Source organism: Melanaphis sacchari, unplaced genomic scaffold, assembly GCF_002803265.2.
Source record: "Melanaphis sacchari strain LSU unplaced genomic scaffold, SCAv2.0 Contig10_pilon_pilon, whole genome shotgun sequence".
Taxonomy (NCBI): Eukaryota; Metazoa; Arthropoda; class Insecta; order Hemiptera; family Aphididae; genus Melanaphis; species Melanaphis sacchari.
Window position 1 is genome coordinate 4,103,108 of NW_020270420.1, and position 16,483 is coordinate 4,119,590.

Here is a 16,483-nt window from a genome sequence, read left to right on the forward strand (position 1 = left end):
TATTGTATAGTATATTTGATCAATTGTCGAGTACATAACTTAGAAATTCATGTGAAAGTATAGCAATAACTTTGATATTTATATTTGATTACAATTTCCAGAATTTTCAAATAAATATTTTAAAGGATTTTAACATAAATTACATAATTATGATATTATACTCAATGAAGAGGTGAACTCAAAATCTATTTCACTAATTTTTTTTGTAATCGCGTGTCAAATAAAAAAATGTTGGTTGGATTTTATATTCCTAGTCTGACAACTAATTTGATGAGCTTATTTTATTTTTTGTTAAATTTAAAAAAAATCTTACAGATGATATTTTTTTGGAATTGTTATCTCTACTTTATATTTATAGTCTACTGTAATACAGCGTAACTATTTTAATATAAAGCTTTGCTTAGAATCAATTTTTTCAAATTTTTTATAATAAATTATTTTATTATTATAAAAATCTAGCGTTGAAGTGATAAAAATGAGATGAGTGCTCTAAAAGAATAATAGTTTCATAACAAAATATATAATTTTCGATTCGATTTTAAGTCTTGAATTTTATTCATATGAAGTTCGTTTACCAAAAAAAAAAAAAAAACAAAAAAACAACGCTGCTTAAAACTTTCATATGAAATATGACTATAACATTATTTATGAATTGCACATCTATATGTTTACGTTTTGTAAATACAATTTAACTATATAATACCTATATGTTTATCACAATAAATAATAATTATTTACAAATATAAGTGTATAATACTATGTATGTAGATAAGAGATCAAACTAAATAATAAAATAGGTTATAGGTAGATATAATAAAACTGTTTAAAAATGTAAAAAAAATGCATACTCTATAATGAACAATAGAAATAATTTATGTAAATGAAAATGTTGGATTAGTATTTTATTCATATTATCGTTATATATATAAAAAAAAAAATATATATATATATATATAATAATATGCAAGTTGGCTTTATTGACAGAAAAAAGTATATGTTTTTTATCTGTGTCATAAAAATGTCTTCGTATATATGCAAATTCAACTCAATAAACCTCAATATATTCATCAGTATACAATATCTATAAGACTGATGTTTAAATTGTATTTTCAAATTATAGATTAATTAATATTAATTAATGTCAATAAATTCATTAATTTGACAAATAAAATATATGAAAATAGTTTTTAATATTTTTTAGGCATATTAAACATAAATTATTTAAAAAAATCACTCAAAACTCATATTTGATACAGCATAAAAAGAAATAACTACATTATTTCGTAAGACAATAAAAATACATTAATTTGCTACCCATTGAATTTATTTGACTATTCATATTCCTAGGAACTCGTCAAATTAAAAATAACAAGTTATAAGAATATTTTGAGTTTATTTAAGGAAGTTGTCATTCCTCACTTATAAGAAATTAGACATTTATATTTGACTTAAAGTTTAGTACGTAAACAACAGAATCATATTACAATTAAGTAAAACTTCACTATTCAAAAGTATATACAAATTTAAAAATGTATTTGTTTAAATTAAGAATGGCTAATGATATGTTTACTTATAGGTTTCTACATATCACAATTTATAAAAATTCTATTCAATGTTCAGATTTGTTGGTTAAACTTAAAATTAAAGTTTAAGTATAATTTATATATCAATGAAAAAAGCAATTTTTTACTATAAAAAATATATAGATATTAAGGTATTTTTAAAATTATAATCAAATAAGAATATAAATAATTACTACAATGTATAAGCTTATAAAAAATCTAAAATGTTATCACATTACTCGTTTTTACTTTTTATAAGAGATAACAAATTTTACCAAAAATCATGTATTATACACATTTTTATCAGAAATATGCTTAAATATGCAAAAATAAGTTATTTAAAATTTTAATTAAATTAAATAATTTATATTATGGCATAGCTATATTATTATAAACATAGTATAGTCTATTATCAGAAACATGGCAATACATAAAATAGATGTATACTATTATTAATTATAGCTTATTTAATTTTAAAATATTTCTTGGATTGGCTATTTATTTTTTCTATAGTAAATAGGTACTTCATGTAATACTGAATATACACTAATTTAATACATTTTTATTAGGAACTATTAATTTAATTATAAACACTTCGCGTACCCCATATAAGCATTCATTATAAATTATAATAATTTTAAAGCCGAACAAATATTTCTTATAGCCTATATTATTATCATAATACGAGTAGATATGATAAATATTTATCTAACTTTATGTAAATAATTGGTATTAATTTTAATTTAGTATTAAAATACAATAAATCGAATAATACATATTTATATTTAAAATGTTTTACACTAAATATTAATTTTTGTAATTCAATATTGGAAGAAATATTTTTAGAGTTTTTAAGGATATAGTATAGTTTTAAATAGTTAAAATGTTTTTAAAGAAAAATATTTTAAAAATGGAGAAATAACATTAGGTTTATTTACCTTTAGCATGCTCTTTGTCTAGATTGACAATAGTCTTCTTCCAATCTTCTAGTTTCTCTTGAAGCGGAACCACCAAACAGTCCATTATTGCGCTGCGAATTCAATAAAAAAACAAGTTAGTTTCGGTTACGTTCTAGCTACTGTCATTTGAAGCATATACACTATTCAATTCAGACAAGAGGATAAGGTGCCAATGATTACTACTAGAGAATCAAGTAAATTATAGTCAGACTACTCAGACTTATTTCTTATTTGAATTATTTATACCAAATTAATATTATTTTAAATAATCTTAATAAATAAAAGTAGATATAAAACGATAAAAAATAAATTTCGATCAAAATATTGATCTATTTAAATACTAAATTATGCTTAACTAAGTTAATATTATCAATGATCATGATAGAAATACGTTAATAAATAAATTGTTTATAAAATAAGAATAGATTAATTTAGGTATAATACATTATATTGTTACTCATATTATTATTTAACGTCTACATGTTTTATTTACATTAGTACACTACTATGATAGCACCCAATATAGTAGATTCAAAATGTGTATTCGTGTTCGTATACAATGCGTGTTATCTTATAATTCATATTAGGGTATTACCTTGAAAATGTTTTCATTCTAGCTTCAACAGCTCTATGACGAAGACACATTCTGGTCAATGCAGTTCCGATTTCTTTAGTAGCGCCTATAAAAAAAATCAAATATGCCTGATGATTGTTTAGGTAAAAAATTCAAGGAAATTAAACACTATGTTAATAAATGTAAAAAGTATGCATTAATTTCATACATAGTAAATACGCCACTTAGTGTAAATATGTCATAAACATAAATTGTAAGTTATTAAACTATAATATCCATTTGATATATTGTACATAAGACATAATATTAAAGTATACAATAATATGCATTAATATGTTAAATTAAAAATCCCATCTAAGTTATAATGAATTCCGAATCAATAGCGGATTGACCGTATTATGATGGTAATATAAGAGGGTTATTATTTTTAATGAAGCCCTCTCGCCTTTTCTCAAATTGTTTTTGGTGAATTTGATACATTATGACTCCTTTTAACTTGCAATCCGAGGCTATAGCCCCTCTTAGCCCCTCCTTGATCCAGTTCTAAATAGCGGAGTAAATATAATGATTTAGAGCATTCTTGTTCTTCTAAAACCATAATTCTCTAAAGAAAGTTGAATATTATATGTGATGATCAGTAAATTAAGAAAAAATTTAAATTTATATAAGTAGATATTTAATTTGTGTTGACTTTTACTATTGTCCATGAAACTTGGAGTATATGTTTTATTTCCATTCCGCTCTAATTGTGATATTGAGTGTATTATTATTTTACTGTACTAAAGATAGGTTTGCGTTGGACAAACAAGTATAAAAATTAAATGTAAGTATATCATGATAATAAACAAACTTTAATTTAAGTCAATATTCAACTACACTTTTAATTACAATTATAATTAACATCAACATCCAACATTGATTTAAATATATTAAAAAAAAAAAAAAATTAATTATTAGAAAGATATATCAATTAGGTTAAGTTTTTAAACGCAGCTATAATACTATTATTTTTGAAAATTCTTTTGCTGAACAATCTTCTTCTTTATGCAAATTCATGTCAGAAAATATGTTTATTATACAATATAATATATAATGTATTATAATGCTATAGATTGTAAATATTCTTTAGTAAAAAAATAAAATAAAATAATATTATTAATAAATATTTGGTGTGCTAAAAGATTAAGAATAGGTTATCTAAAGAGTGTGGAAATCATTTGAGGGTTGTTTGAAAAAATGAAAAGGGGAACCAGGTCATAAAATTCAGTATGAGGGTTAGAATCCCGTGGAAAATACCGACAGCCCTTTAAACAAGGGTGACTATATCAGGGGCTGAAACGACTGACTAACCCAAAAAGTTAGATACGTCAAATATTAGAGTGATATTTGTAGTAGTTATCACGCAGTATAGGAAATGATCGTTCAAATGGAAATCCTTACCGGAAAGGAAACAATGCTATTTGCTGGACAGCATAACATTATTTTTTTTGTACTATTGATGATTTGCTCTAATGGTTTGATTAAACCAAACATATTTTTTGTTACCCAATGAATAATTAAAATTATAATATAACCTTTTTTTCCTGATATATACGTAAATAAAATATATACTATTTTATATTTTACCATGAAGAATAGTTAGCCCGAGTTACAAAAAAAAAAATATATAATATTATGATATTATGTTTTAAATTTTTAACACAACAAAAAAACAATATATAACGCAATTTAAATATAGTATAAATTGATTAAATATAAAATGGTTTAATATACACATATGGTTATGTATAAACACTATAGGTTATATTATCTTCTTAATTTAGTTATTAAATAATTTTAAACGAAAATTAATTATTGAAATATTATAAACCATGGGATTTTAAGTTTTAAATTTTAAAAATTAATTAAGCGTGAGATAAATCATTTATAAAGACAATAATTAACGTAGTTTATACATTCATAATAATTTTTTAGCATGTTTTACTCAATAGACTGGAAAAAAAAATCTTGATAAGTACAAATTTTTCTTTAAATATTTGAAAAAAAAAAAATGTCGATTAAATACACAACAAAAAGATATTTATCTTAAATTCAAAACATCAAAAATAAATAGAAATTCAGTTTTTAAAATTAGGAATAGTGTCAATTTTAAATAAATAAATAATGTTCATGATTTATAATTTTTATAGAATATTAGAATAGTTACATTGAGGTTGCGTGTAAAATGGCTGTTCACTTTTCTATTATTCATTAATCATTATTATAATTCTAAACTTATATATTTATACATACATAATATGGTATTTATTGATTTATTTAGTCTTAACGACTAAGAAATAGAACTCTGACAGTGTAGTAATAAGCATATAATTTAATATTTATGAAATAATATTAAATATATTTAATATTTCATGAAATAATATTATACGAAAAGTATTTTCTTATTAGAATTTATTTATCAGAAAAAAAACATAATAATAAAATCACTAAGCAAATTTCAGCATAAGTGTTCATACTTATAGTAGGAGGTACCTACCACTAAATATTTTAGTTGGATTACCTTGAATTGAAATGTGGTTCAATACAACTTACTGCTTTTTTAAACACCTTTCTTTTATATATATATAAATGATAGATTCAGATAGACCATCAGGATATCGTTAAACACCAATAATTCATAAATTAAAATTGTGTGATTAAAAAGAAGCTTAAGAAAAAAAATTAATAAAAAAATTAATTTAAAAATAATAATAATCTAATTGGATTGGATTGGCAAAATAAAAATTTACGTCACTATTTAAAAAAAGTTATATTGTGTATGTATGAAACAAAAGTGTTTCTCAAGTTTAAAATGTGTATTTAGGTATTTTTACTGGTAATCTATCTGAAATAATATTTAGTGGTACTTTTTTATCATGAGCATACTGTATCGTTCAATGACTGAGTACTATGTCTAAACATCATAGAAGAAAGCATATTATGTATACGTAAATAATATTTACGGCTTTTAAATTATTATTTTTTATAGTATATAGTAATAATTAGTAAATTAAATATATTACAATATGTACAGACATGGTAATTAAAATATACAAATATATTAGTATCTATATAATGCTACGAACATTTTAAGATGGGAACTAGAAATGTATTTAATTTTTTTTTTCCTTAAATAGCATTCTTATATTATAATTTATGCAAAGAATAAAATACAAAATATTTATTAATATTATTTACAATAATCAAACTTAGTTCATCGTTATAATTACAATTAAAAACCTGAAGAGTATAGTAAAATATGTTATGCTAAATTTTATGGACAATAATAATATTTAAAAAATTAAATTACCTCTGGCATTAGTGGCAGCATCAGCAATTTTTTGAAAAGCATCTAGATAAGCTCCGATAGCGTGAATAGTTGCTCTGCAAAAAGATAATTATAATAATCACATTATTTTAATACTATGAACTCATCATAAACTTTTAATTGCAAATAAGTTACATAGGTAGATACATATAATCCAAGAGTTTAAACAAACTTGCCATAAAAAATTAAACAATTAATTTTTAACAATAATCTATACATTATAATATAAATCAACTAATCTTAGTGACAATTAAATCACTAAAAAAAATCTGTTCTTCGGATGATGACTTTTGTATTATTTACTAGTTTTGCATCACTCATTTTTACTTAATGTAGAATAGTAATAAATTTAAAGTTATAAATAAAAATTAAATTAATTTAAAAAAAAGTTAACTTTATATTTACAAGGTAAAAGATTAACTTAAAATTTTTTTTCCACACAACAAAAATGTTATTTCACAGAATTATAAACAAATTATAAAACTACTCTAAAAGCTTTGCTTAAAATCTACAATGAGAAGATAATTATGTTGTGAAGGAAATAGTTATTTCATTAATATTACAATTCATCATACAACATAATATATGCATATTATATTGTATATATATAAATTTAAAACTTCATTCAATTTTTAAAATGTTAAATTCATTTAATACTTTTTACTTAACTAAAATAAAAGTTAATTTATATTTAAACTAAAAAAATATATATATTTAAGTCTGAACCAGAGTTTAATAATTATTATTACAAAAATATTGATTACTTATGTGTTAACACTAAAAATAATAATTATAGTTAATGTAACGCATACTTACTTATGTTTATAGTTTTAAACAAATAATAATTGAGTACCTACTTAAATTAAATAATAAATAATTATTTTTAAAGATTGGAAAAATAAATAACCAAACAATATTAGCACTTAAGAAAACAGACTATATTATAGGCATAATACGCATGCATACTAATATCAATAATAATATAACACGTAATATTTATTAATAAAATAATTAAATAAATGTATATTTTAATAAATTATGAGCATAATTTATATGTTAAAGTTACAAATAACTTTGAAAGAACCATAATATAAAAGTATATGCGACAACGATAAAAATACCAAAAATGCCTAATTTCGTAATGCATACTTTTTTAAAGGTTTCAATGTTTTTTTACATAACAAGCACAATAAACACGTTTTTTATTTCTAAGTAGGTAGATTGTTAGGACTCTTATTTTTGAGTTCGAATCGAAATCCAACAGAGTATTTTAATTAAAAAAAATTTATAATTTATAATTGAACCACAACCTAATTAGATATATACACATAAACTAGTTAACGACAAAATTGAGAAAACGTTTTAATTAAAAAACAAATAACCATAGATATTTTTAATTTTAAATATATATTATCATTTTCTATACATTGTAAAATTTTCAAAATATTTTGATTCATTTAAAGCTATGAGACAATTAACATTTTTGATTTTTAAAAGGTTAGGAAAAGATTAAAAATTTAATACGAGATTAATTTGAAGTTAAAACAAAATAAAAAATATATCGTAAAAAACTGAAGAAGTTACTAATTTCAAATAAATAGCAAATTATTTTGTAGAAAAAAATGCATACATAAAATTAAAAAAATATAAGGTTCTTTATAAGTTTTCAAACTTAACTAAAACAAATTTCACTAGAAAGTCAAATTTATATTTAATGAGCATTTAAAGTTAAAATGTGGACAACATTTCATATTTACCCGTAAAATAACTATTTCTTCTCAAACAATTTTTGTTACTTTAATAAAAACGTAAAAAATATACCATGATATGTATACTTGGTAATTTAAGCTGATTGAATTCAAATTTAACTCATCCATTACAGTGACCTATTCAGCTACCAATGTACAGCAGAGTGGGTACAATGTACCTACATTAGATCAATTTTTTTTTTAAATACATTTTATATTATTATTTACTAAAAATAATGATAATAAACATAATACAATTTAATTTAATTATAAATAGATAATCTATTAATTATAATCGAATGATTGGGTATTTAGTTAAATTTGAATGTTTGCTCTTTTCAGTTCGTATAACATCAGAAATTACAAAAATAATACATATTTTAGTTTTTCATCAAGGATATAATATTTTATCACTTGTTTAAAATATTATTTATTTGGTAAATTTTTTTTAAAAAAAAAATGGGGAAATAAGTAACTTTTATGCTGATATCAATTGTCTTAATTTTAACTTTAAATGCAAATAAAAAAAATTGTGTGTGTATATAAATATTTTAGATATTATTGCCATAGTATGAATTACAAAAAAATAATTTTAAAATTTTCAAGATTTTTCTTTCATCATATTTTTTTTAGTTCTCAAAGTACCAATTTGATTCATTTTTCAAAGTTGTATGTTTGTATACGCAATTTATTTTTCAAATTCATAAATATTATAGGTATCTAGGTCATAACTGATAGCGATAACTTCATTTATTTAAAATATTTCATAAAATAGTTTATTTTAAACTTTTAATAATTAAACTTACCGAAGACATGTATGAAGTTTTGTGGCTTTTGCCATGAAGTCTTCCCACATTGGAGTTCCATTCTGAAATTCAAAATTATCAATATAATATAATATTTTAAGAAGATAATTTTTGTTTATTATTTATAAAAGATATTTACAATCTATGAATACAAAATAATATAATAAGTAAATAAGTTAACAATGTGTACTAGACTTAAAAATGTAAGGGAAGAGAGCATCCACAGACTCTTTTTTTGAAAGAAAATAACGTATACTTATAATAAAACTTTATTAATACGATAATGCATAATACGAAATTTTGTTCCGGTCACTAAAATCGACTATGGTCTGTATAAAACCCTTGCCAAATATAAATTGCAGTAACAAGCTAATAATTATCGTGATACCTTATATGATGTTCTTTAATATGGTTTCCCGCTTCTATATAACGTGATAACTGATAACTATATTATAATGATCGTTTGAGTGGTTGTGGGTACTTCTATCTACCTTGTTTTAAATTAAATTTTAAATTTTTCGATCTATATGTTTTAATTTTATTTGATAACGACTAAATTACAATAATTTGATTTAATAAATTTTGCATGAACTGTTTTATTAATTTTTTTAAGAGTTAGTAAATTTTAATTTATATAGTCTATTCTTATCCAACAAAAAATACCAAATAAAAAATTAAATTAAGATTGCTTTAACAGAGCACAATATTTATTAATATGGATGCTCAAACTTAAAAATATTCAGTAAACTTCAAATATATATTTATAAATGTATGCTAATTATTAAATTGTAAAAACAAATCGTTAAAGATACATCATAATTACCATATAATACTATATGTAATTTATGACTGAGTATGGTTATTGAAATATAATCAAAAGTAGAGAAACGTGGGAAATAATATGAAAAATACTAATTTGACTGCAAATAAAGTAAGCTAGTCTTGAATATTATGTAATACCATAATTATTTTTATTGACCAAAAAAATATAAAATTGATAAGTGAACAAGTAATAATGATTTTTAAAGACAATCACATGGAATTATCTTGAATCATGAAAAATAGAATAAATAATACATATTCTCTAAAATATATTATAATCTGTTAAATACATTTTTCTACAATTTCTTTATTCGAAAATTGTCCATATTTTTTTATCTTAGTAAAGTTTAATAAAGAGCAATATGTAAATATGAGAAAATCTGTCTGCTGTCCAATTATAATTTTTATAACGCCTCCTTTCATAATAATAATAGTTCATTTTTTTTGTTATTACTTCCAAAAATTATAAGTATAAGTACTTAATAATAACATGATTACATTTCAAATAAGTTGATGTAATAATACCTATCAATTAATTTGTATAAAAATAATAATTATTATTATTAAGCAAACAAAATTAAAATTAAGAGAAGACTTAAATAATCCTGTTGTATTTTTAAAAATTGTATTAAATGGAAATTTATCATTTAACTCGCTCCCCGTTTCCCGTAAAGAGTACATACAATTGTATTTATGATAAACTAAGTATAAACACGTTTAATATATCAGTTATATTGGTTTATATAAAACACTCATATATTAAAAATACCTACAGTAAATGACATAAAACCATAGTAATAGTACTTTTTCCCAAGAGTCATTGAATTATTGGATTCGGTGTTTTCTAATTACAGCGTGCGAAAATCATTATCTAGGTCGAATTGCGAGCGTGGTTTTCTCGAGACAGTGGAGTTGCATATGTTGTTTTTGCAACAAAATATGAGTGAAATATTTAATAATCAGTAAATATGGCCAGATTTTTAAATACCAAAAAATTTCAAGTTTAAGAAAACAAAAGTAGATAATTTTAATTATTTATTTTATTTTTATTATTTTTAGTTTTATTTTTTATTGGTCGTAGAAATGACTTAGATGCAAACTATTGGATATTATTTTATATGGATTATTATACATATTTATCAAATTATAATTATTTATAACTATATAACTAATATAGTATTCAAATTCCATTAAGAAAACCCATAGTAAACCGAATAATTTACTATGTAGTAATATACTTTTAGTATTTTTACTAAAAATCGATTATTTGTTCAACTTTTTACGTACTCAACTTGGTCTTATCGTAAAAGAAACACGCAAACAATTCAATTTTCCACCAAAATCAATCATTTATTTTGGAATTTTTATTGAAAAAAAGTAAGTAATGGATTCAGTAAAAAAACATGGTTTTATTATATCATACTATGAACATAGTTTCTAGAAAGTAAAATATAATAACTTAATTTTTAAACATGTTGCTTAGTTAAAAATCATTTAGTTATTTCTTCTTTCTAATTTATATGCCTAACAGCTTGTATTTAGTCTAATTTGTACATGTCTTGTATTGCTTAATAGTAAAATAGTTACACAAAACAATAAATCGTAATTTTATTGAAAGGAACATCATCAAAATACAAAATACATTAAATATACCCTTCTTTATAGAACACATTTAAATTAATAAACGATAAACAAATTAAAACAAGTTTCTTTTAGTTTTTATTTTTATTTGATAGAGAAGGGCGCATATTAAATGTATAAAAAATTAGAAGTTTTGGTTATAACAGGAGTTACAATAAGGGATTCTCAATTTATAAAAACAGAATAAATGTATTATTTATTTTGACACCAATTATCATTATTTTTTTAACTAAACTTTTTATTATACATTTATGAATTCTACAAACGAGAATATAGATTAGTTTAATTGTACAACTCGTACCCTACTACATTTTTAAAACCATAGAAATTTATCAAATTTATAAATATGTATGGAAACAATTAAAAATAAAAAGTATTTAAAAAGTGCTTAGACAATTTATCAAAATATACATGAGTACAACCCATTTTATTTAGTTTAGAAATCAATAGATTATAATACAACCATAATTCGTTTTTTCAAAATCTTTAGCATTTAAAAAATAAATAAATAAATTTTCATGTATTTCTACAAATTTCCTCATAAGACCTTCATCGTTTTAAGTGTCAATATAATTGGAATTTATTAACATTAAGAGAACGCCACACCCGCAAGTCTAGCTCTGTTAAGGAAATGTACATAAGCTATAGATACAAGTTGTATCGTATAACTAGGTACAAAGTACATTTTACCTTAACAGACGAACCAATTTTGTGTTAATATATTTTCTTAACTTATTATAAAACTTAAATATAAAAACATTATTCTAGTATGTTTATTTATTTTTGACAATGTTTCAATTTTAAAGCGATATAATTTGTACCTAATATTTTACATACATATCTCTTAGTATAAAGTAATAACGATAATAACTATATTATTAATATGTATAATTTTTTGCTGTTTATTGTTAATTTCTACTTTTAACACAAGTAATTTAACAAAACAAAGACAGACCTCCAACAATAATAATTAGTTTTATTTTATTTTTTTTTTTTTTTAAATAATAAACATTTTTTCCTTAAGTACCTATAGTATTATAACATTGATAATTTACATACTAACTGCATATGTACATAATATATTATATATTATATTGCTAATACTTTCACGACTTTTTAAAACAAAAGAAATAATTATTTTTAAACTTAACTTATATAATTAACATTTTAAAATTGTATTTCTGTTTTACCTACAGTTCAACATTTTTATTTTTAAAAATATTTAAAAATTAAAAAAAAATTTTTTAATATAAATTTAATATTTAATCGATATAATTTTGATCAAGGAATCGTAGTTATTATAATTCATAAGTGGGTTAGAAGAGTAAAATGAAATTTTATTAAATATAATTATACATAAAATATTGATCTCGGGCAATAAATAAATTCACACATATGTATTATAATTTGCTTTCATATTAACAGCAAATCCCGAAGAGGAGCATCAACATATTGACCTGTTAAACAAAACCAGTTTTTACTTCCTGTTCCTTATTTGAGATACCAAACTGTACACCCCGAAAATAATTAATGAAAACTGTAATGATTTATATTAAAATAAACATACCTAAATTTAAATAATTTAATGTATAAAAAAAAAAAAAAAAAAACAATGTTAAAATTTTTTTTCTAAAAATATATTTATAGTTATAAGTATTTATTGTTTTATGCGTTTAAATAAATAAAGACAATAATCATATACCAACAAACATTCAAGTTCATAATATAAAAGTAATAAAGACAATGAAAATTTAGTCAAAATGCATTCTAAATCCAATGGGGCGGATAAAGTGTGGGGTACACGTATGAATTTAAAAAAAATTGTTTTTATCAAAATTATACCTACCGTTTTGAGACCATTTGTGAAAATAAATACCATTTACTTGCAAAAAATTTGCATAAAAATTAAAAACTTTGAAAATCGTAATAAAGAAGATGAAGTCTAGCATTTGTATGTCTTGATTATAACGAATGACAAAGCTGTAGGAATTCGCAAACCTGAAGGACTTTCGGAAAATGACACCGTACACTGTGTCACTAACAAACTCTTATGCCCGAAATAGTGAACTGAATTTATCTTAAATAGAAAATTGGACACAAAGATGGTAATTTAAGTAAACCACTATTAAATTGGTAAATCTAAGAATACGTGTCCAATGGTTATCTAATGTAGATTTTTAGCAATAAATATAAACTATAATTATGTAGGTATCTTTATATTACACTATACGTCTAAACTCTATAATACTATAGAACTAAATAAATTGACATTATTTAATGTAATTCAACGACATCGTCAGTGCTGTCAGACGATGGAATCGTGGTAACTTGTACAAATATATATAAACAATATACGCATTGCACACTATACTTCAATTACGAGCAAAAACCGGTCTCTTGACCATTTATGGGTGGATGCCTACTATTTCGCAGTGGCCGCCAAGAGAAAACAGTTATAGTTGAATAGCACAACACTACATCATCAAACTACATAATATCATAATAAGAACGGAAAGATACTCATTAGCCATTACTTAATGATGTACAATTTGATCTAGCACGTCATAGGCCACGTAGTCACCTTCATCGAATATTGCATGTATAAAATATACATATTTTATCGATTATGGGTATTTAATAGATTTAAGGTTCATAACCATAATACCATTTTAAGATTGTTTTTTATTAATACGGCATAGTAGTAAAGAACCATTAGTACCAATGATAATATAATAGACAATTATAAAATCAATAATGCTATTATTCCAGTAACTTATAAATTATAATAAACAAATATTATCATAGATTATGAAATAAGATATACCGAGTATTCAAAAAGTTTGAATAATTATGAGTATATTTTATTACTTACATAGAGCAATAACAAATAACATTGCTACATACATGTTTATTATGTAAAATTAATTACATCATATTATCGTTAATCAGCTCCAATTAGTCTATAATGACCTTTTCAAAAAATTTTGAACACCCACTACATAAAATATTAGCATCTTTAACTTAAGTGTTAGAATCAAACCATTAAACCGGTGTTTTAATAAAAAAAAAATAATAAAAATATATTATGTGCTGCAAAAAAAATTATTTCAGTTCTATAAAATTTTAAGTGTAATTCTTTAAATACTTTAGTTTCAGTTTTATAACAATAGTCATAACTAGTCATAAGTTATTATTACCTATGGGTTTAATTTTTAAGTAGATAAAATTTATCGTAAGTACATTTTAACATTTTATAAATGTCATGTAATCAAAAAAAAATATTAATACCATAAAATAATATTAGGCTGTTGATAAATTATTCCAAAATGTTAAGTTATAAAACCTCGTATAAAACTGTTTAAGAAAACAAATATTATATGAAGTTAGAAATGTTTTAAAAATAGAACTATACTATCCTAATTTTTTTAACTACCCAGTATCTGGAATACCTAATGGAAATTATCTGAATTATATTTAAAAGGGTGTTAAATGTAAATTTAGCAACCTGAAATGCTTAAAATTAGAAAAATAATTTATATTTATCTAGTAAAAATAATCAAAATACATCAATGAAGTATTCACTACCTATTTCATTTTAAAAATATTGTAGACAGTAACTTAATCCTTGCCAATAGTTACTTACTTCAAAATGCTTTGAAAGAATCTACCTATAATATAACTTTAATAAGAGTATGTAAATCTGCTTTCTAATGAACTTTTCGTTTTAAAATCAATTAGGCAATAAAATGAGTTGAATAAAAAAATCAAACTAAGATTAGTAATTACCAATATGAGTAATGAATATTAGGTATATTAAATATTAAAAAATAAAACCACAAATAAAAGATTCATATGATGGCTAATGGCTAATGAAGTGAGTGTAGAGATGAGTATTTTAGTATTATTTCTAGTATCTATTCATAATTGAAAGCAATCATTTATTAATTAGTTAATCTTATTTGAAATGATATGAAATAAGTAGTTTCTTTAAAAAAAAAGATTATTCTAAAAAAAGCTACTTACTTTTTCAATGTAATTATTAATTTAAATTTTAACTAAAAATTAGAAAATTAAAATTTATAAACTTATTTATTTAAATTTTATTGTTTTTTTTTTACATTTATTTATGATTTAAATTTTTATTGATTTCTAAATAAATGAGATACTTTGCGAAACTTACACTTACTTTTTACTATCGTAAATCATACCATATAGGCCGAATTAAGTCACCGTGTAGTTTCTTACAATATATTTTGACGATACAAAAAACTATACTTAACTTACTATTAGTGTTTTTGGAAAATTTTGCTTTTTTCAAAAATAGATACCACTGTTATTTTTTTAATCAAGTCTAACAGTTCTTTACTCCCTATATTATTTCTGAATTAAAAAGTAAGAGTAAACAACCCGTATATAGTGAATTGTTTAATTCACTTAAATTCGAGTTACTATAGGGTTTTCGCTCATAAACAAATATCACTATACCTACATTATAAGCAATATAATTAGTAATTTAGGCCTTGGTTAATATAGGTAATCGAAGTTAATTTAAAAATTATAAGTAGGAACATTTTTTTGGACCTATAAAAAATTCAAAAAACATATTTTTCAGAATATTAATATCAAAATTAATAAAATTTGCAAATTATTTTATAGTACCTATAAAATTCGTATAATTTAAACTCGATATTATTAATATACAGCAGAGTGGTTGCCTACTTGCTTATTATTGTCATTGAATATAGGGAATTAAAATACATATATAAAACAAAATTAATTAAATTTTTTATCTTATTATCTGTACGACCTGTACTTAAATAATTTGAATTTTCATTAATAGTTATTGTAAATATAAATTGATATATAAATTCGAAGACATGGTAGGTATTTTAAATTTTGTATGAAGTGATGCATGTACAAATGTAACTATTTATTATACAATAATATCTACAATGATGCATGTTTTTGTTTAAACTGTAAAAACTTGGGCAGTAAAAATGCTTC

At 21.8% G+C, this 16,483-nt stretch overlaps 1 protein-coding gene across 5 annotated transcripts in view; it reads right to left on the minus strand.

Moving 5' to 3' along the window:
• The window catches only part of LOC112603621 (MTSS1-like protein), a 33,832-nt gene that overhangs the window by 13,191 nt on the left and 4,158 nt on the right, over window positions 1-16,483 (minus strand). For all 5 annotated transcript variants that reach the window (XM_025352297.1, XM_025352294.1, XM_025352296.1 and 2 more), the window contains exons 2-5: window positions 9,017-9,078; window positions 6,445-6,518; window positions 3,117-3,201; window positions 2,501-2,592 (exon numbers count right to left, since the gene is read on the minus strand). In XM_025352297.1, coding sequence (XP_025208082.1) covers window positions 2,501-2,592; window positions 3,117-3,201; window positions 6,445-6,518; window positions 9,017-9,078 — 313 coding nt within the window. The remainder of the gene's footprint in view (window positions 1-2,500; window positions 2,593-3,116; window positions 3,202-6,444; window positions 6,519-9,016; window positions 9,079-16,483) is intronic.